General features: G+C 45.1%; 1 protein-coding gene across 11 annotated transcripts in view; it reads left to right on the plus strand.

The window, feature by feature from the left end:
• The window catches only part of PPP1R9A (protein phosphatase 1 regulatory subunit 9A), a 144,662-nt gene extending 128,189 nt beyond the window's left edge, over positions 1-16,473 (plus strand). For 7 of the 11 annotated variants that reach the window (XM_028751100.2, XM_077936949.1, XM_028751099.2 and 4 more), the window contains 4 exons: positions 2,944-3,063; positions 6,294-6,317; positions 7,790-7,972; positions 9,676-16,473. In XM_028751100.2, coding sequence (XP_028606933.2) covers positions 2,944-3,063; positions 6,294-6,317; positions 7,790-7,972; positions 9,676-9,888 — 540 coding nt within the window. In that variant the 3' untranslated portion in view covers positions 9,889-16,473. The remainder of the gene's footprint in view (positions 1-2,943; positions 3,064-6,293; positions 6,318-7,789; positions 7,973-9,675) is intronic. The other 4 variants (XM_028751102.2, XM_028751107.2, XM_077936950.1 and 1 more) reach the window with 1 other exon arrangement.
• Positions 16,474-18,733: the final 2,260 nt, after the last annotated feature.

Below are 18,733 nucleotides of genomic sequence, written 5' to 3' on the forward strand. Positions count from 1 at the left end.
CTTGCTTCCTGTTTTAGTGTTTCTCGGCAAAAGTTATGCTTGAAAACCGAGAAGAGCTCCTCATTGAACTATCATGGTGGCAGCATTTGCTTTTAACTCACTAGCTGTTAAGTAGGTGGTTACATAGCAAGTCCTCGCGTTTCTGAAGCTACAGCTGTGTTCACCAGACCTGCGTAAAGCAGCACTGTAGACAAGCCCCCGCAACTGATCGTGGTCTATGCAGCGAGTCGTAGCCACCCTCCTGACCAGGGGTGCCAACTTGTCCCCCGCATTGAGGGTGTGCGGCCAAGTGACGTGTCATGTGACACTGTCCGGCATGTGCCAGGAGGGGGCAGGACGTGCAGAGGGCAATCTTTGCGCTTGCTCATTCCAGCTGCCGCCTGGCTCCTGGGCTGCCGGGTGGGAGCTGGGGCACACAGAGGGTGCCTGGCAGGGGGTGGCAGCCCCCTGCCCCATAATATGGGGGGAGTTGGTGCCCCCTCTGCCCCCTGTACCCGGCACACCTGCTCCTGACACCAGCATAGTTGTTGCTTACCTAAATGGGACTGGGGTGGGGATAAGGCTAATGAAAGTGAGACCATCCATCTGACACTACTGCCAGTGCATCCACATGTACCCACCACCTCAGCCCCATCCAGGTAAGGAGCAGCCAAGAGGACAGCTCCTTCCCAGCACAAAACCTCTCCATTCTTAAAAGCCTCCATGGAAAAGGACAAGCGTTGGACAAATGGCTCAAGAGCAGTGGCAGTGGCAGAGATATTTAGGAAAGGAATTACTGTTATGGTCAGACTACGTTTGATCTTATTGTCTAACCTCCCCCCCCCCCCCCTTCCATCCGTCCGTTCCCACCCACACTTTTACTCAAATTCAGCAGCAGGCAAAATCGCCAGTTTTCATGGGAAATAATAGAGTCAGAGTGCTTAGTCACCCAAGCCATATTTCATGTAAATCTCTCCCTAGGAGCTGTTGCTAGGCCAGCAAGTCCAACAGATGTGGCTGTCAGGCTCAGAAAACACACCTGGGGTGATGTAAGGCAGTGGCGAGAGCAGGCACAGCATCTGAACCTTCCACCATCCCACTCCTTTGTAGGTCTGAAAACAGTGTGTGCGATAGAAAGGGGGCAGGGAGAGAGATTTTGGATCAGGAAAGCTGTTCAGGGAAAATCAGTTGAGCACCACATCCACGATTGTGTGAGCAAATCGGCCGCCACCCCTCCCATTCTGCACGCCTGCATTATTTGACTAAATGAAAAAGTGTTGGGAGATCTTCATCGTCTCTAGTTTGGCCCAAAGCCTGATATTGGAGGCTTCCAGGGCTACAAAATGAACAACTAAATTTCAGGGCATGCGCAGGAGGTTGTCTTCAAAGGAGCCTCCTGGAAAAACGAAAGTGTTGTGACTCAATGTTCTTTGTGTTTTACAAACATCACAAAATAAAGAAACTTGCCATAATGTGCAGCACTTACTGATGTAAACTAATGCTTAAAATTCTCATTTGCATTTTAGCCAGAAATATTATTCTTTATGTTTTTGGATTATGCTACAGCCAAAAGCTAAGTTTAATATATGAATGCTTTTCTGTTTCAGTTCCCCTTTTAAGTTTCATCTTCAAAACAGATTTGGGTTTATGTGTGGTTGACATAGCCCATTGCTGGTTTTTAAGAGTATGTGGCTTGTTTGTTTTTAATAAACCTCAAAAGCTTCATGAGTTTCTTGATTTTGGGGGTTTATCTGTCTGTCTCTCTGTTTGCTAGTTTTAACTGCATTGTTGCTGTTGTTTTTAGCCTGGCGTATGCCATTGCAGGATTCCTCTAATGGCAATTTGGATGAATTTCACCAAATGTACATATCACAAAGTGCTCTGTTGGGAATCGCTCCTCGTTACTCGCCTTTGCTATAAAATGTGATGTGTTGTTCATTGCATTGATAAGGGGCAAAATGTCTGTTTTGTGTTCATTTTGATTGTTGAGCTATGCCTATCTTTCAGATAATCAGTGCGGTTGTCGCACAAAACATGGGGAACAGATTAAATTGTTTGATAATATACAAAGTTACGATCAGAAGGAAAGGAGCAATGACTCCATGAATCTCTTTGATGCTGATCGCAAGGTGGGGGGGGGGGCTTCCTTTCTGGTTAGGGACACACACACACCCCTTACAAAAAGTTAATTGTATCTTGTGGTCAAATAACAGCCTATCCTAATGGGGAAATTCTGTATATCATGGAGATCAGGAATTTCTGAGGATTAGCATTTCCAGGCCTAGGGATCCTTCAGTGAATCCTGCATTTCTGCTGGGTCAGATTATTATTCCAAACCCATCTTACACCTCATTCCGTTTCATTTATTCTCAGGGTGAAATTGCAGTCCCCACTGGTAGACATCATTTTTCAGTTGCAGCTATTTTATTCCCCAGGAATGCCCTGGAATGGCACAGCTAAGGTGTTGGGGGTGGAGATGGCAGGCAGCAATGGGACTCCCTTGCAATCATTTACATTAAAAAGAGAGAATTCTCCCTGCTACTCCTGGTGGCTAGCCTGCTTCCAGCAACGCCCTTTAAAAAATAATCATCCACTCCCCCCCCCCCCCCCGCGCCAAGAAATCAATCTTTCGGCAGCCCATTTTCATGCACACACAAACCCAAATTCCAGCCCACAACTGTTCTCCGTCAAGAGCTTTCAGCTCAGCATTATCTACAACTGTAAGCCAGGTGTGCAGAAAGCTCTGTCTTCATCACTTGCAGATAATGACAATACATTTCATTTTTCAAGACACTGTAAAGAGGAACACTTTGAGTTTCCTTTCATACTCCGCAGTATGTGAATTATCACAACCATTCCTGAACTGTGCCTGCTCAGCAGGGTGAAGCCAGTTCATTGGGACATTTAGGCCTATTCTCCGCCATTTGACTGATGGGTTTGGTTTTCTTCTTTGTCTCCTTACAGAATTTTGCTTTCAATGACGACTTCAGTCCCAGCAGCACCAGTTCAGCTGATCTGAGCGGCTTAGGGACAGAACCAAAAACCCCAGGATTTTCACACTCCATAGCACTGTCATCTGATGAGGTATCCGTAGTAGGAAATAACTCCTGTGCTCCCTGTGGATTAGTTAATAGGCTAACAGCTCTTGGCTGAATTTAACTTTGCTGGGAAAATACTTTTTATGACTGCAGCTCACAATCAGAAACGCCACAGGATGTGTCTGTTGGTGGACTTGGAACAAAAAGTTCAGTGCACTCCTCAGAAATGTACAGGAAACAATGCCATTTGTTACGGCCTAATGCATTTTGAGTCAAAGACTAAATGTGAAAACTGCTTAGGACATCATATATCCTATAAAATCAAAGCCCTGTACATAAATTCAAGGCACAATACATAGTGTTGGTGCTGCCCTTTAAAGCCCCAAACAGCCTTGACCCTGTATACCTGAAGGAGCGTCTCCACCCCCATCGTTCAGCCCAGACACTGAGGTCCAGCGCCGAGGGCCTTCTGGCAGTTCCCTCACTGCAAGAAATGAAGCTACAGGGAACAAGGCAGAGGGCCTTCTCAGCAGTGTGCCTACCCTGTGGAATGCCCTCCCATCAGATGTCATAACTATGCAACTGAAGGCAGCCCTGTATAGGGAAGTTTTTAAAGACTGATGTTTTATTATGTTTTTATATCTGTTGGAAGCCACCCAGAATGGCTGAGGCAACCTAGTCACATGGGCGGGGTACTACTACTACTACTACTAATAATAATAATAATATATTAATATTAAGGCAGAAATCCAGCCAACTATATGAAATTGCAACTACATAAATGTAATCACATAGGGTTGTATGAAATGCAAGATCCATTGGAATTTTTTTTAAAAAACCATGGCTAATTTGGGTCCATTAATTTCAGTGGATCTACTGTAAATAAAATTTAGTTGGATCACATAATAATAATAATAATAATAATAATTTATTATTTGTACCCCGCCCATCTGGCTGGGTTTCCCCAGCCACTCTGGGCGGCTTCCATAAAAACCAAAGATACAGTAAAATATCACAGATTAAAAACTTCCCTGAACAGGGCTGCCTTAAGATGCCTTCTGAATGTCAGGTAGTTATTTATCGCTTTGACATCTGATGGGAGGGCGTTCCACAGGGCGGGCGCCACTACCGAGAAGGCCCTCTGCCTGGTTCCCTGTAACTTGGCTTCTCGCAATGAGGGAACCGCCAGAAGGCCCTCGGAGCTGGACCTCAGTGTCCGGGCAGAACGATGGGGGAGGAGACGCTCCTTCAGGTATACTGGGCCGAGGCCGTTTAGGGCTTTAAAGGTCAACACCAGCACTTTGAATTGTGCTCGGAAACGTACTGGGAGCCAATGTAGGTCTTTCAAGACCGGTGTTATGTGGTCTCGGCGGCCGCCCCCAGTCACCAGTCTAGCTGCTGCATTCTGGATTAGTTGTAGTTTCCGAGTCACCCTCAAAGGTAGCCCCACGTAGAGCGCATTGCAGTAGTCCAAGCGGGAGATAACTAGAGCATGCACCACTCTGGCGAGACAGTCCGCGGGCAGGTAGGGTCTCAGCCTGCGTACCAGGTGGAGTTGGTAGACAGCTGCCCTGGATACAGAATTAACCTGCGCCTCCATGGACAGCTGTGAGTCCAGAATGACTCCTAGGCTGCGCACCTGGTCCTTCAGGGGCACAGTTACCCCATTCAGGACCAGGGAGTCCTCCACACGAGCCCGCTCCCTGTCTCCCAAAAACAGTACTTCTGTCTTGTCAGGATTCAACCTCAATCCATTAGCCACCATCCATCCTCCAACCGCCTCCAGGCACTCACACAGGACCTTCACTGCCTTCACTGGTTCTGATTTAAAAGAGAGGTAGAGCTGGGTATCATCTGCATATTGATGAACACCCAGTCCAAACCCCCTGATGATCTCTCCCAGCGGCTTCATATAGATGTTAAAAAGCATGGGGGAGAGGACAGAACCCTGAGGCACCCCACAAGTGAGGGCCCAGGGGTCTGAACACTCATCCCCCACCACCACTTTCTGAACACGGCCCAGGAGGAAGGAGCGGAACCACTGTATGACAGTGCCCCCAGCTCCCAGCCCCTCTAGGCGGTCCAGAAGGATGTTATGGTCGATTGTATCAAAGGCCGCTGAGAGATCCAGCAGAACTAGGAAACAGCTCTCACCTTTGTCCCTAGCCCGCCGGAGATCATCAACCAGTGCGACCAAGGCAGTTTCAGTCCCATGGTGAGGCCTGAATCCCGATTGGAAGGGATCCAAATGGTCCGCATCCTCCAGGCGTGCCTGGAGTTGTTCAGCAACCACGCGCTCAATCACCTTGCCCAAGAATGGAAGATTTGAGACTGGGCGATAGTTGGCCATACTGGCCGGGTCTAAAGATGGTTTTTTAAGAAGCGGTTTAACGACCGCCTCTTTCAGCGGATCTGGGAATGTTCCCTCACAGAGGGAAGCATTCACCACCCTGCGAAGCCCATCACCCAGTCCTTCCCGGCTAGCTTTTATCAGCCAGGATGGGCAAGGATCAAGGAGACAGGTGGTTGGTTTCACGCGTCCAAGCAGCCTGTCCACATCCTCGGGGGTAACGGATTGAAATTGATTCCATGCAACTTGACCAGTACGACATATACCGTCGTACCTTGGATCCCAAACACCTTGCGAGTCAAACGTTTTGGCTCCCGAACGCCACAAACCTGGAAGTGAGTGAGCTGATGTTAGAGCATCAGCTGCTGCAAGCCAAGTACAATTGAGTCTTTAGTGGGAAGCATGTTCAGCTGGGTGTTAAAAGGCAATCACTTTTCCTGCCTCTTCCATGCCCCATATGGATATTGGGCTAGCCTATGGGTGGCTTCCTACTGCCAAGGATGGTTCAGGTTAGGAATTATAGCCTGGCACAATCAAGACCTCCAAGGTTAAATAGCACTGACCCCGGATGGTAACTTATAACTTCTTGCCCTATTAACTCATGGGTTCGGGAAAATTCCAGATCTGTTGATCTCAGCAAAGGTATATAACTATAGGTCAGTTGAAGATTTCAGCCACTAGAACCATCATGGCATCTCCCTCCTATGCTAAACAAATGTTCACGCAAATCCCGCTTATTTGAATGCATGGGTAACTAATACTAGCTCAATTATATCTTAGAAAAAAGACATATTTCTGTTAAATAGGGATTGTTGCCACATTGTTGTCCTCAGCCGGTTCCCAGTGATCCCCTATTTATTTGAACAGTTGTACACCTTCTGTATATCATAATGTATTCTTTCCCATTTTCTTTATTGCTGACTCAGAGCTTGGATATGATTGATGACGAGGTGAGAATAATAATGAGATATTTTGGAGAGGGTTGTACTAAGAGGTATATAGGCATTTCTTTTCTTTCCCTTTGGCACATTTGCTTTTGGGTAGCAGATTACAGGATCGAAGTGCATGCCTGCCTCTCTTCCCTCACCCTCAAACCCTCCCACCACAATGCTAATGCTTTGAAAACTTACTCTATTGTGTCAGGGCACAGTTTTAAAAGGCACAGTTAGATCCTGGGACATGAAGGCCTGATTTTCATGTCCAGATTGGCAGTAAGTATGGACCAGAAAACAGAAAATTGCTTTTTCGCACAACCTAAAATTAATGTGTGGAATTGGCTGCCATGAGATGGAGGAGTGATGGCCACTAGAGGGAGGAAGAGGATTTTACCTTTATATTCCACTTTTCCTTCAGGAAACTCAAAGTGGCACACAGGGTTCTCTCCCTCCCCATTTTCTACTCACAGCAACCCTGTGAGATAGGTTAGGCTGAGAGACTGTGACTGGCCCAGTGAGCGTCATGACTGAGTCGGCATTTGAACCCTGGTCTCCCAGGTCGCAGTCCTAACACTCTAACCTCTACAGCACGTTGGTTTATGCAAGGTTGTGGAGGGTAGAGTCTTATCTGTGGCTACAAGCAATGACAGCTGTATGCCACCTTCAGGTTCAAAGGCAGTTTGCCATGGAATACATCGGGTGATGAATATTACCTTCACACCCTGCTTTTGAACTTCCCAGTGGCACCATGCCGGCCACTGTGGGAAACTGGATGCTAAACTAAATGAGTCTTTGGTTTAATCCAGCATAAATTGTTCTTGTTTTGTGATTCATATTTGCATGGTTCCCTGGTCACTGTCTCATCTGAAGGGAAGCTGCCATTCTCAAATCCATGCAGTCCAACAGAGGAACTCTCACGACTGACCGGTGCTACTGACTTGTGCAATGTGGTGCTTTATTGAAATGTGCCCTCTCATGGCAACAGTTGGTATGTGCCACTTCTGGATGAGCTCTCTGATATGGTAAATACCATCTCCCACCATGAGAAGGCCACATTCAAATGAAATCTTTGCCCTGCCAAATTTACTTGTCTCAAATCAGCACGTATCAACTTGGAGATGAAAGTAAAACAATAGTTGGTCCTTCCAGTACCAAAGGGGGCTTTTCCAGATGCTTGGGTTGTTCTCCAGGCGGTGTGAAGCCACTGAAACATAGGCGAGGAGAACCCACTCACTTTGTCAGACAACAGTTTATCATCCTCACGTATTTCCACAGCCCAACTTCATTTTTTAATATTTTGTATCTGTCGCACTAGATGGGCTTTTTGAAGTATGTGGACTCCCAACAAACCAGTTTTGGTGGTCTTGCATATTGATAGGCACATCGGGTATTTGAGTACCATCAGAAAGTGTGCCACTATGATGCCTCTCTCATGAAACGATGATGCCACCTCCACACACCTGATCTTTGAAATATGCTCATTACAGATCCTTGACGATGGACAGTCTCCCAAGCACAGCCAGTCCCCAAATCGCGCCTTTCAGGAATGGAGCGTGCAACAGGTTACCAACTGGCTAATGAGCCTGAATCTAGAACAGTATGTCCCTGAGTTCACTGCCCAAAATATAAACGGAGAGCGTCTCGTTCAGCTGGATGGCAGTAAGCTTAAGGTAATTGCCTCTCACTGTGGCAAACAAGATTCAGAATTCTGTTTGTGCCCAAGGGATCTGTTAGTGGGAAATACTTGTCTTGGATGCCAAAAAATAAAATAAAAATATTCTTACTACTAACAAAGCCCACACTAGCAAGTAACAAATAATGGAAGCGGTGCAAGTTGCTGGAGATTTTGATTATGCTACAGTTGGAACCCTGAATACATCATTATCTCTGAAAATAAAGCCCTGGGTGCACTGTACTCAGTGTTAAAAGTTAATGGGCAGTTTTCAATGTACCAAGCTTAATTTATTCTATATACCAAAAGTGTTCTTTTTTTTTTTTAACTTGAAAAAGGACAGTGCTAGAGCACAAACAAAATGGCTTACGTGGCATGGGGTATTGCATCTTTGGCCAAATTATTAGAGACTTTGGTTGTATCACATTTCACTTTGTGCCATGCTGACTAGGTAACTGCCTCTGCTTGCAGTGTTAATTTTGTACCATTAATGTAGGGAAATTACCAAGGAAATAGTCACGGGTCACTTTGAATCTAGAAAATGCAGTTGTAATAATATGTATTATTGTTACTGTGTATTACACACACACACACACACACACACACACACACACACACACACAGAGGTGAGTTCCATTTTCCATAAAAATAAATAGGCAGACCCAGAAGGCAGCTTCTGGGGGCCCAGCAGGGCTCACCAGGGCCAACACCTGCCCTGGTCCCTTCACATTGGGCAGTTGAATCTGTGAGCCTCAACTTTAGTTTCCCACAATGCACTGTAGTCAGGCACCCCCAAGGCACTGTGGGAAATGAAAAACAATGGCTCCCGGATAACCCTTGGAATGCTGCCATCAACACCACTCTCAGGCAAGCTCAGGGAGACGCATCAACATAAAAGAGGGCCCTAACCCATTTTGGCTAGGGCTCTCTTAAGTCTGTGGCCACCCCTGAAGGTATAGATATGTGTACATAGATATACACAGATTCATTCGCTCCCCATGCAGCAGCATCAAAAGGCACTTGTAGATGTCAGCTTACCCACTACAACTGGAACCATACCTGGAAGCAAATCAAGAAGTAGCTCATTAAACACGTTCTTGCTGGGCTTTGCAGCAGCTATTTGCGAGGGAGATGTCGTAGTTGTTATTCCCCCTCATGCTGATCCTGCTAGTATTTTTGGGAAAGCAGTGATCAGCCTAAGGGATCGCTTCTGGCAACATCTGGCTTTTAGGCACCTGGAACCCTCACTTGGCAGGCCGTCACTCCAGAACAGCACAGTCGCAGTGGGAAAAGCAAGCATTCAAAATGCACCTTTCATGGCCCGTACTCATTAGGTGAGAGCAGCTCACACATACAGGACTAATTTAAACCAGTATTGCTGATGAGTAATTACTGGGAGGTTTTGTATAGGGACTGGTGCTCAGTACAGGATACGCAAGGCTATAAGCAAAGGCTATGGGGGCTGCATTTATGGATGCCGTTGCATTAATAATGTGGACTGAGGAAGCTTGCATGCAGTCAAATTGCACTAGTCCTTTTTTGTACGGAAGTCAGAAGACACTGGTGTGAGTTGGCTATCCCTCTTTTTGTCGAATGAGGGTGTCAAGCTGTGAAAGAACACTGGGTTCTTCTCCACCCAACTTAAATGTTTAGAAGGTGCTACGAATTAAACCGTTGCTCTCTTTCTTTCCTTGCTCTTAGGCCCTTGGCATGACATCTTCCCAAGACAGAGCTGTCATAAAAAAGAAAATTAAAGAAATGAGAGTGTCTATAGAGAAAGCTCGCAAAGCTCAAGAGAAGATGGAGAAGCAAAGGGAAAAACTTAGGAAGAAAGAAAAAGAGCAGTTTCAGAGGAAGCCCAGGAAGCCGGAGAAGCGCTCACCAGATCCAACAGAGGGAGCTAATGAGCAGTGATGATTAAGAGTTGATGATTATTCTATTAGGAACCGGGGAAGAGGCTTTCAGGGAAGAAACTCAAAAAGCGAGTGTTGTTTTCCTTCCCTACCTCCTTGTCTTCATTACACAGAGCTCTGTACTCATATCTGAGGCTTTAACTAGAATAAATAGGGGAAATGAACGCTGTGTAGCTACACTTTCCTGCAGTTGGCGGACACGCTGGTACTTTTGACCTACTCGGCCGGCCGCAAGCCCTAACTGCACTTTGCATTTTCTCATAACTGGGCTGGTGAACCAAGTCTGGGCCAGCCTTCAGAGCCTTTCCCTTTCTCCATCCCCACTCCATCCTCTCAATTGCCCTTCTTTGCATTGTGCCGGTTGTGTCTGGCCCCTTCCGTAAATCGGCATAGGACACGGTAGGCTGCAGCTTGCTGTACTGTAAACTTGAAGATTGCCTCCAGAAACGGGCATCGCTTGAGAAGCTTTCACTGGACCTGTGAAAGGGAGCAAACTGGAATCGACTGCATATCAGTTATCCTTTGTTTTCATGGGAACAGCCGCCCCGCTTTGACACCTCAGTCCCCCAATTCTCTGAAGCGGGGCTCTGTTCGCAGCGATGCTCAGAGAGGTGGTGCTGGCTTAATCCCTGCAGCCATGGTTTCAAGACTTGAAACAATACAGTGGAGATGACAGGCAGCAGAGTCTGTCTCATCAGAGAGGGAGGCAATCCTTTATTTTATTTTCCCCCTTTCCCTTGTGAACTACACAGCAGTTTAGCCCAAGAAGGAAGCAGGGCCTTAACTTGCTAATATGAGAGCAGAGAGTAACATTTACCCTCTTAGCATGCGGGTGAGGCTAGGTTTCTAATACTAGGTTGGGGCTTGTGCTAGAACTTTGGAATACAGTTTCCCCTTTGTTTTCCTCGGGGTCGGGGGTGGGGTGTCCCTAGCTACTCTTTCCTGTAGCATGAGATTCCTTTTTTTCAACTGATAGTGGACGGGAAACTCTTGTTTCTTTTCTAAGGAATATTCCCCACCCATTTTCAGCACAGAGGGGGGGGGGCTGATGAGGGGCAAGGGGTGGATGGGAGCAAGTATGAGACTGGCTGGTTGCAGACCTGGGATTTGACCTGCTGAAATTGACCTGCAGAATGAACCCTAGTTAAGGCTAAAATGTGTACTTAAAGAGAGAGAGATGCCAGTTAAGACAATGTGAGTTTCAAAATTAAATACTGTCCCGTTAGTAGAATGATGCAGTGGAGAAGAAAGCGAAAAGGAATCCCAGTATTTGCAATCGAGACTTTTCAGTAAACGCTGGACAATAGCCTCATTTCCCTTTTGGAGCATTGCACAAATGCAGAGGGTCTGATTCCAGCCACCTGTTCTGTGATTAATTCATTTTTGGTTAGCTCTTGGTGCTGCCTATCACAGAACTAGGGACTAAGATTCAACAGGCAGAAAATTGGGCTCAAATGATGAATGTGATTAAAAGGATTCTGTTAATCATTTTTTCATTTTAGTAGCCAGATTTACTTTAAAGCCTACCTGGGCTTCTCACTGGAGCACTGCTAGCAAGTCCCATCCAGTGCAGGAGGTCACATTGTCGTTTCAGCCATGATAGTCTCCCCCCCCCCCCCATTTTTTTCCCTTTTGTACATGCGTCGCTGCATGTGGCTCATCTCTCTGATGGCTTTCTGCATCCCCACAAGCCCAGTGCAGTTTTTTTCGTGTTTCCGATACAACATTTGAACTGAAAATCTGCAGCTAGAATAACAAATCTCTGCAGTCAAGGACACTGTTTTAGATATATTGATGCTTTGGGGAGGTCAGCACACCTCTGGAGAGAGGGCATATTTTCAGCACTGGAAAAAAAATGCTTCTCCTCAAGACGGAAATTCAACAGAAAACTCAGATGGAAATCTGGTCAGACTAGTGTTCTTTGGTTTATTTTAAGAGGTTAAAAGGTTTTGTTTAGATAAACAAGATTATCTGGGAGAAACTGGAGATGTACTATTTTTAGCTATGAATGCATTAAGGTTAAATGCATTAGATGCTCATTTTCTCTTTTAAGTTATGTTTACATGCTTGTAATTTAAACTGGATGTATATACTAGTAACATCTATGAGCACATTCCTCTGCTTTACATTATTTATATCCTCTCTTTTGTTTTTCTAAGATCCCTGGGGGACTCTATTGCGTTGTATATTGATTTTTTGCATCCCTGCTGTTTAGGACCATGTAAATTGGGTTTTATCGCCACAGATAACTACTTTTGATTTATATCCTGTAATTGTTCTCTTTCTTCGTTTATTGCTTGGTGGCAGTTTGGGAGTCGAGCACTGAATTTTAATCTGATTTTTTTTAAAAGAAAAAATGTGAAAGTGGTCAAAATGTAAAAGAAAAAAGACACTCCTAAATAACTACAGTTAAGAAAGAAATGCATAAACTGCAAATGGGGGGAGCATATTTGAAGCAGAACAGAGGAAGCAAGGGGACAGAGTTCTCCTCCTCATGGACACGAGGCTGTTTTTACTTGCTCCTCTCTGCTCCTCTCCTAAACATTTTTGAAATGTTCCTAAAAGTGTTTCCAATCTTTTATTTAAAACGAGACCAGGAGGGTATTTCCGATGTCATAGGAGTAGCGGTCCTGGCGTGAGCATTGCTGGGGCTTGTTTCTCAACAGTTGTCAGTGCGGCAACCGCAGCTTCTTCCCCGCCTTGCCTTTCAAATGGTAAGAAAAGATGCACTGCGCAGACCTTGCTCTTTGCCACACGCCTACAGAAGACACAGCCAGCCAACATGGACCAGGCGCTGGCAAATACATGCTCAGCTGCCTGGGCTTCCCTTGTTTGCAGCCAAAGTGAGATGTGCTCCTAGGAACTGTAAGCCGCCTTTAGTGTTCAGACGACAGTCAAGAGCGTTTGGTCCATTCAGTATACTGGAACTGGAAAATGGAGCTCTTCTTCCTCCCCTTGTTATTAGCTCAGATTTTGCCAATCCTGAGCATCCCCCAGACCTGTAATAAAAGTACACTGATCTCTGGAGCATACCCCAGAGCTGGGGGGTGGGGGTGTTGCACCAACATTTAGCCGTGTTTGACCCCAAAGTACGGGCTCTGCCTGAGTTCCTTCTCTTGCTTGTTCCGTTAGACAGCTCAGCCACAGCACAACATTTCAGCAGCTTCCCACCTGCTTCGTAACCGCCAAGGCAGGCTGCTACATATTTTGGTTATAAGCACTTCCACAATTTATATTCTCCAGTAGGGTGGTGGTGTTAGCAGTAGGCAAAGTTAGGTGCTTAACCAAGTTCCCTGCATACTGAAGATTCCACCGCAGGAACGAGAGTTTGGGCATTGCGGGGGGGGGGGTCTGCAGGGGCAGGACCCACTCAGTTCATGCAGACCAAACTAGATCAGCAGAACCTGATAAAAAAAACTGCTCTGCAGAGTTCCCAACCACTGCCTGGCCCCTTCCTATGTTGTTTGGGTTACCCGCTTGCAGTCTGGGAAGAGGAAAGGCCCCTACAGAATATGTGGGAAATGAGGTAGCCTATGGGCTTCATCCTGCCTGAAGTAGCTGGTAAAGCCATCGCCTGCCACATTGTTCCTGCACACCGGAGCCTTCATATCTGTGTGCATATATACCTCTGGGGCATAAGCATTGCTGGCCTGCACACATGCAGAAGGATCCCCCTTGGTGCAAAGTGATGGTTGGGCGGTAAGTTGCTTAAGAAGAGAGAAAAGGACCTTCCACTACTTTTCCTTTCATTGCACTAGTCTCGCATTTGGTTAAACAGGACTGAGACTAAAGACCGAAAGAGAGAAAAGGGGGTCGCTACATAGCTAGTGTGTCTAGTTGTATGACACTTTGCACAGTTTGTTGACCTACGCGTTAAGAGAGAAAACTCTTAAAAACAGGGTATGTAAGTTTTAGAAGGTCTTTCTTGAGTATAGAAAAGGTGACGATGGGCGATAATCGTTTTGATGCCATCGGGAGATTGCCCTTCCCTCTCTGCCTTCAGTGATAACATTCTTGTTTCTCTCTTAATTAATGCTTAGGATTCCTTTCTGCATTGCACTTGCAAGATGTTACCCAGCTCCTTGAAAGTCTCTCCCCTGCAGAAACATGATTTGTATGAATGCTTAACACCGAATGACCACCAAGTCAGACACGTAAACTGAGAGCCCTTTCCAGAACTTTGTCAGATGTAATTTAGAATTAGTGCCATTTATTTAACATTCAGACCAATATGTTTTCTGATATAGGAATAAATCCTCTTGGTTTCTCTTATTTATAAGCATAGAAACAGTACTTAAACTGTGCCTCAGCAGGAGAAAGTGTGGATTTGTTTCTCTCTTCCTAAGTACAGAAAAACAACAACCCGTCAGCAAACTTGTTTCTTTGCGAAGAATGCTGGAAAGAAGAAAAAGAGATGTTTTCTCAAGACTGTGTTCATTTGCGTAGTTTGGAAGTTTCTACTCATTTAAGAAAATTTGTACGTAAACAGAAGGTATAGAGTTGATTTTGGACTTGTTTTTCATTGAATCAAAATAATGAAAGGTATTCAGCAAAACTGGAAGGTTTTCAGAGGTGAACTGTTTTGAAAACAGACTCGTGTGCGCCCATTTTTGCACACAAATATATGTGGCTCCGGAAGTTGGGCATGGAGCCTGAAACATATAGACAGCCCACAAGAGGGTGCTAGTCAAGCAAACCCCAAGGAAAATGACTCTTCGCCACAAGGCAGGAAAGAATTTGACTCTGGGCCCAACCTCTTGCATGTTGAGCAAGTGGAATGGTTGTCCATTAAAACATTTTATAGTTGAGGGACCACAAGATTTTAAACAGAACGTTTTCTTAAAGCTTCTATTTCCCAGTGTTTTCTCTGGATGTCTTTATGTGTTGTTCTTTTGGCAGAATCAATTTAGTAGAGATTTGCTATTAAGAAGAAATCACTTCTTTTGGATATTTTGTAAACTGTATGCTTGAATTCTATTGGAAAGGTTTGAGTAGTTTTTCGCAGAGTGGGATTGTGACCTCGCCAATCAACACTTGCAATTGTCGAGTCATTCGCATATTTCACAGTCCCTTTGGGTTGATGGTTTCTCCTCCTTCCCTTTTATTTCCATTGTATTCCTCCGACACTGGAAAGATGGCGATTTATGCCGCTGTTGACCTGGCCACAAGCAGAGTCATTCTCATAACTGGAAAAAGGAAAGTCGACCTTTGTAGGTTTTGAGTATAAGGTGCATGCATCTTATTTAGAATGTGAAGTTCTTCTTCTGCAAATAGTGGTTGCTTCTTTCATCTGGATGTTTGTGATGCACCACACCTCTCCACTTATTTTAGTGCACTTCAAATAGCCCTTTTTCTTAGTATCCTCATAACGCTGTGAAGGAAACATCAGAGGATGCAGAGGGCGAGGTGGACACCGATGCTGGATCTCCCCCTCCTGGAAACTGGAGCACCTTTTCTCATGGAGTTACAGAATGGTCTCCAGCTATTGACTGAGGCCAGGGATGGGGAAGCCTTCCAGATACTGAACTACAACTCCCATCATCCCTGACCACTGGATACACTGACTGGGGTTGATGGAAGTTGCATCTGGAGGGCCATAGGTTTTCCACCGCTGACTCAGACCTCTGATTTTATCTTCACAGTGCAGGAAGGAGCTCCCACACCCTACAGGGAAACGTTCACACACTCTTCCTTGCACAACTACCAGTGAAACAAATGGCTTGAAGCAGCAGTGCTCAGTGAACGAGCCTTTGGTTGTCAAAAAGAAGTCATCTTTTATTTCAGAAGGCTGGGGTTAGCTTTGAATGGACATTGATGGAGCCTTGAGCTTATTGTAAACACCCCTAGCTGCACAGGGCCACAGCTAGCTAGGAAAAGGATAACTCAGAACTACTGAAGTAGACTCCAGAAGAAGAGCAAAACCAATTTAAAATGCCAGCAAAACCTCTAAATGGCAATGACCCCAAGAAAAACTTGCCCAACCAGAAATATTTTCCTTGCCAGTTTGTCACTTTAGCTCCTGCTTTTGTAAGGAGTTTTGCATTCATAACTGTAATACAAACCATTGTTGGCTTAGCTAGTGTTGCATCTGGCTAAGACAAGACAGCCCAAAGCCACCCTCAAGAAGTGCACTGTGTGACCCCATTGCTTTGAAACAGAGTGTTGGCTTGTCAGTCAAAGGGGAGGGGGAGGGGGAACTGTGTGTTGGGGAGGTGTTAATGTATGAATTGCATGTTATCCTGGTATTTTAGTTCATTTTTTAGTTTTGTACATCTAGGTGTCAAATCATCTGCATGGAAGATGCTGCTGCAATGCCCTGTCTGAGTTTGTATGCTTGTGCTTTCTTAATTTGTCCTTCTTTTTCAAAAGATTTAACTTCCCAGGAAAAACAACATCTCTCTACGTTTAGTTACTTGGAGGCATTAAGATAAAAATAAGAACAAACAAAAAAAATCCAGTTGCCCTTCGTATTCTTACAGATTCTTTTTTTAAAAGAAAAAACTGTGATTAATTTGTTAGTGTATATAAACTTATTGCCAATGAGTATTGTTGTTAGACAACGAATGCAATAAATGAAATACTGAAACTCCTCGGTGGAATTGCGTTTTGTCCTCAGCTCTGGGGAAGGCTAGGCCCACAAGCATGGTGAAATTTGCATGCAGCAAAGAGGGAAAGGAAACCCGAGTTCTGCCCTTAGCTGGCAGTAGAGCATGATATACTTAATCTCAGGGTTGTGGGTTCAAAACCCACATTGGGCAAAAGAATTTCTGCATTGGAGGGGGCTGGACCAGTTGACCCTCACGGTCAACCTTCCAAACTACAATTCTATGAAATGAGTTCTACATCTGAGCCTCTGACCTTATGCAGGATTACACCCATGGAGAGGAAGAGGCCTCTGCTTTCACCTCAGACTCTTTGGAGTACTCAGAAGTTGACAAGTACATTTTGCTGGGGTTGAAAATTCCCACAGCTGCATAATAGTTTTCCTTCAAACGGGAAAGCTTTTCACAAGTTTGGAAAAAGGCACAAGGCTTAGGACTTCCTCAGTGGCATGAATGTTGTGCCTCTATGCGCTGTATCTGAGGCACTCAGCCAAATAAGTACCTAGGAAGGGCACAAAGCTCTTGAGAGCAAGCCTCCTTAAAACCAGATTCTTCAGCTGCCTTCACCAACCGACTCAAACCTGACTTTACAGTCCCTCACCCCAACTAAAAGATAACAGCCTTGGCTCTAAATTTAGAATTTAATATTGCACTTACTTACCGGGCAACTTTAAACCAATTTCAAAGTAGCTGGGCAACAAATGTTCTTTTGGTCTGCCAAACAAACCCCATGCCTTATAAGCAAAACTGCCTCAGGGAAGCTTGGCTGAAATCAGCCCTGCCCAGCTGACTTAAAAGCTTAGCATGAAAGTAAAAAAGCAAGGCTGCAGCAAATACCTGACGTGCCCTTCCGGCAAGACCAGAAGGTTTGAGGTAGGATTAAAGTGTTTGCATAGGCAGGTCCCACTACCCACACGCTCGCTATCCTAAAATCCGCTTATATGCATGTAAAGAATTATGCCAAAACCTTGCTATATGCTCCACAGATCCAGACAGCCAACTTCCTTTGTTTGCGCTTTGCTGGTCAGTGGCAGCCATTTTCTAGTGGAAACCATGGAGAGAGTGGGAGAACAAGATCAGACAAATCAGTAAGCAGGATAGATCGGACAAATTGACCAACCCCCCTTGGCTGCAGCCATTTCAAGAAGAAACCATGAAGAGGGGCAGGGGGAAGAAATCAGACAAATCCCGCATTAGAAGTATTTCCATAGGAAGTCGTGGAAATCATGGATTCATTATCCAAATGCTTGCCTAACAACGAGTTTCCACAGAACGCATTGTGTTTGGTAAGCAAGACCTGTGTGTACTTTCATTGTCCGCTAATCCTGTCAACGCTTAAAAGTTTAAACTGGTTCTGTTGTCCTAGTTCCCTTAGAAATCCTGCTGGTTATAAGACTACGAAGGTGTTGACAAAGTTTCTTTCGGAAGTCAAAAGAAACAAAGATCATCAAACTCAAGACAAAACAAAATGACCGCCTCAGTTTCTCTCTTTTGTGGTTGGCTGTATTTTGTTCTGAAATTGTTCTATGGGTCTTTGGACCACAATAAATATTTATTATTATTAGTTGGGGCAGTTGGACAGGCATTCCGTTTTGTTTCCAAATGCCTTGAAACTATCTCCCATCCTTAGAGCGCTACAGACAAAGACGCACTCAAGAACACATTTGAGTGTGTATTTTGATGCAATTGATCACATATAACTAGAGCTAAATCGGAGTGAAGATACAGCACTGGTGGGCATTAAAAGCACCAGCATAAGGCAAGATGGATAATATCAACTAGTTGCCTAGAGAATGTGGGTGCATTTTCCCTTTCCATTCTGACTAAGGGCACTCTGACAGCTTTCTTTGCTCTCCATACTATATGGCCAACTTTAATTGGCCGGTACATGATGCTATGACATCCTCATTTCTCTATGTGACCCCCAATCAGCCGGAATACCATAGGGAACAGGTATTCCAAAGTTTTCATTTAAAAATGGCACCGAAGCAGCAGCAAATCAAACAAGCAACGACTGAGGAGAGGCAGGAAAATCTCACAAAAGGAACAGCAGGGAAGGAAGTTGTGAAGACCTTTTGCCCCCTCCCCACATTATCAAATCTCCCAGCAAAGACTGAAGCCCATCAAAATTCAGTACCACAAAGAAGAGGCAATTACAGCTGCAGTTCAGAATATGTAACCACTTCATCAGTTCGGTTGAAAGCTGCCCAAATGACAAGGGAAGACTCCGTCTAAACTCAGGAA

The sequence above is a fragment of the Podarcis muralis genome, chromosome 12, assembly GCF_964188315.1.
Source record: "Podarcis muralis chromosome 12, rPodMur119.hap1.1, whole genome shotgun sequence".
NCBI lineage: Eukaryota > Metazoa > Chordata > Lepidosauria > Squamata > Lacertidae > Podarcis > Podarcis muralis.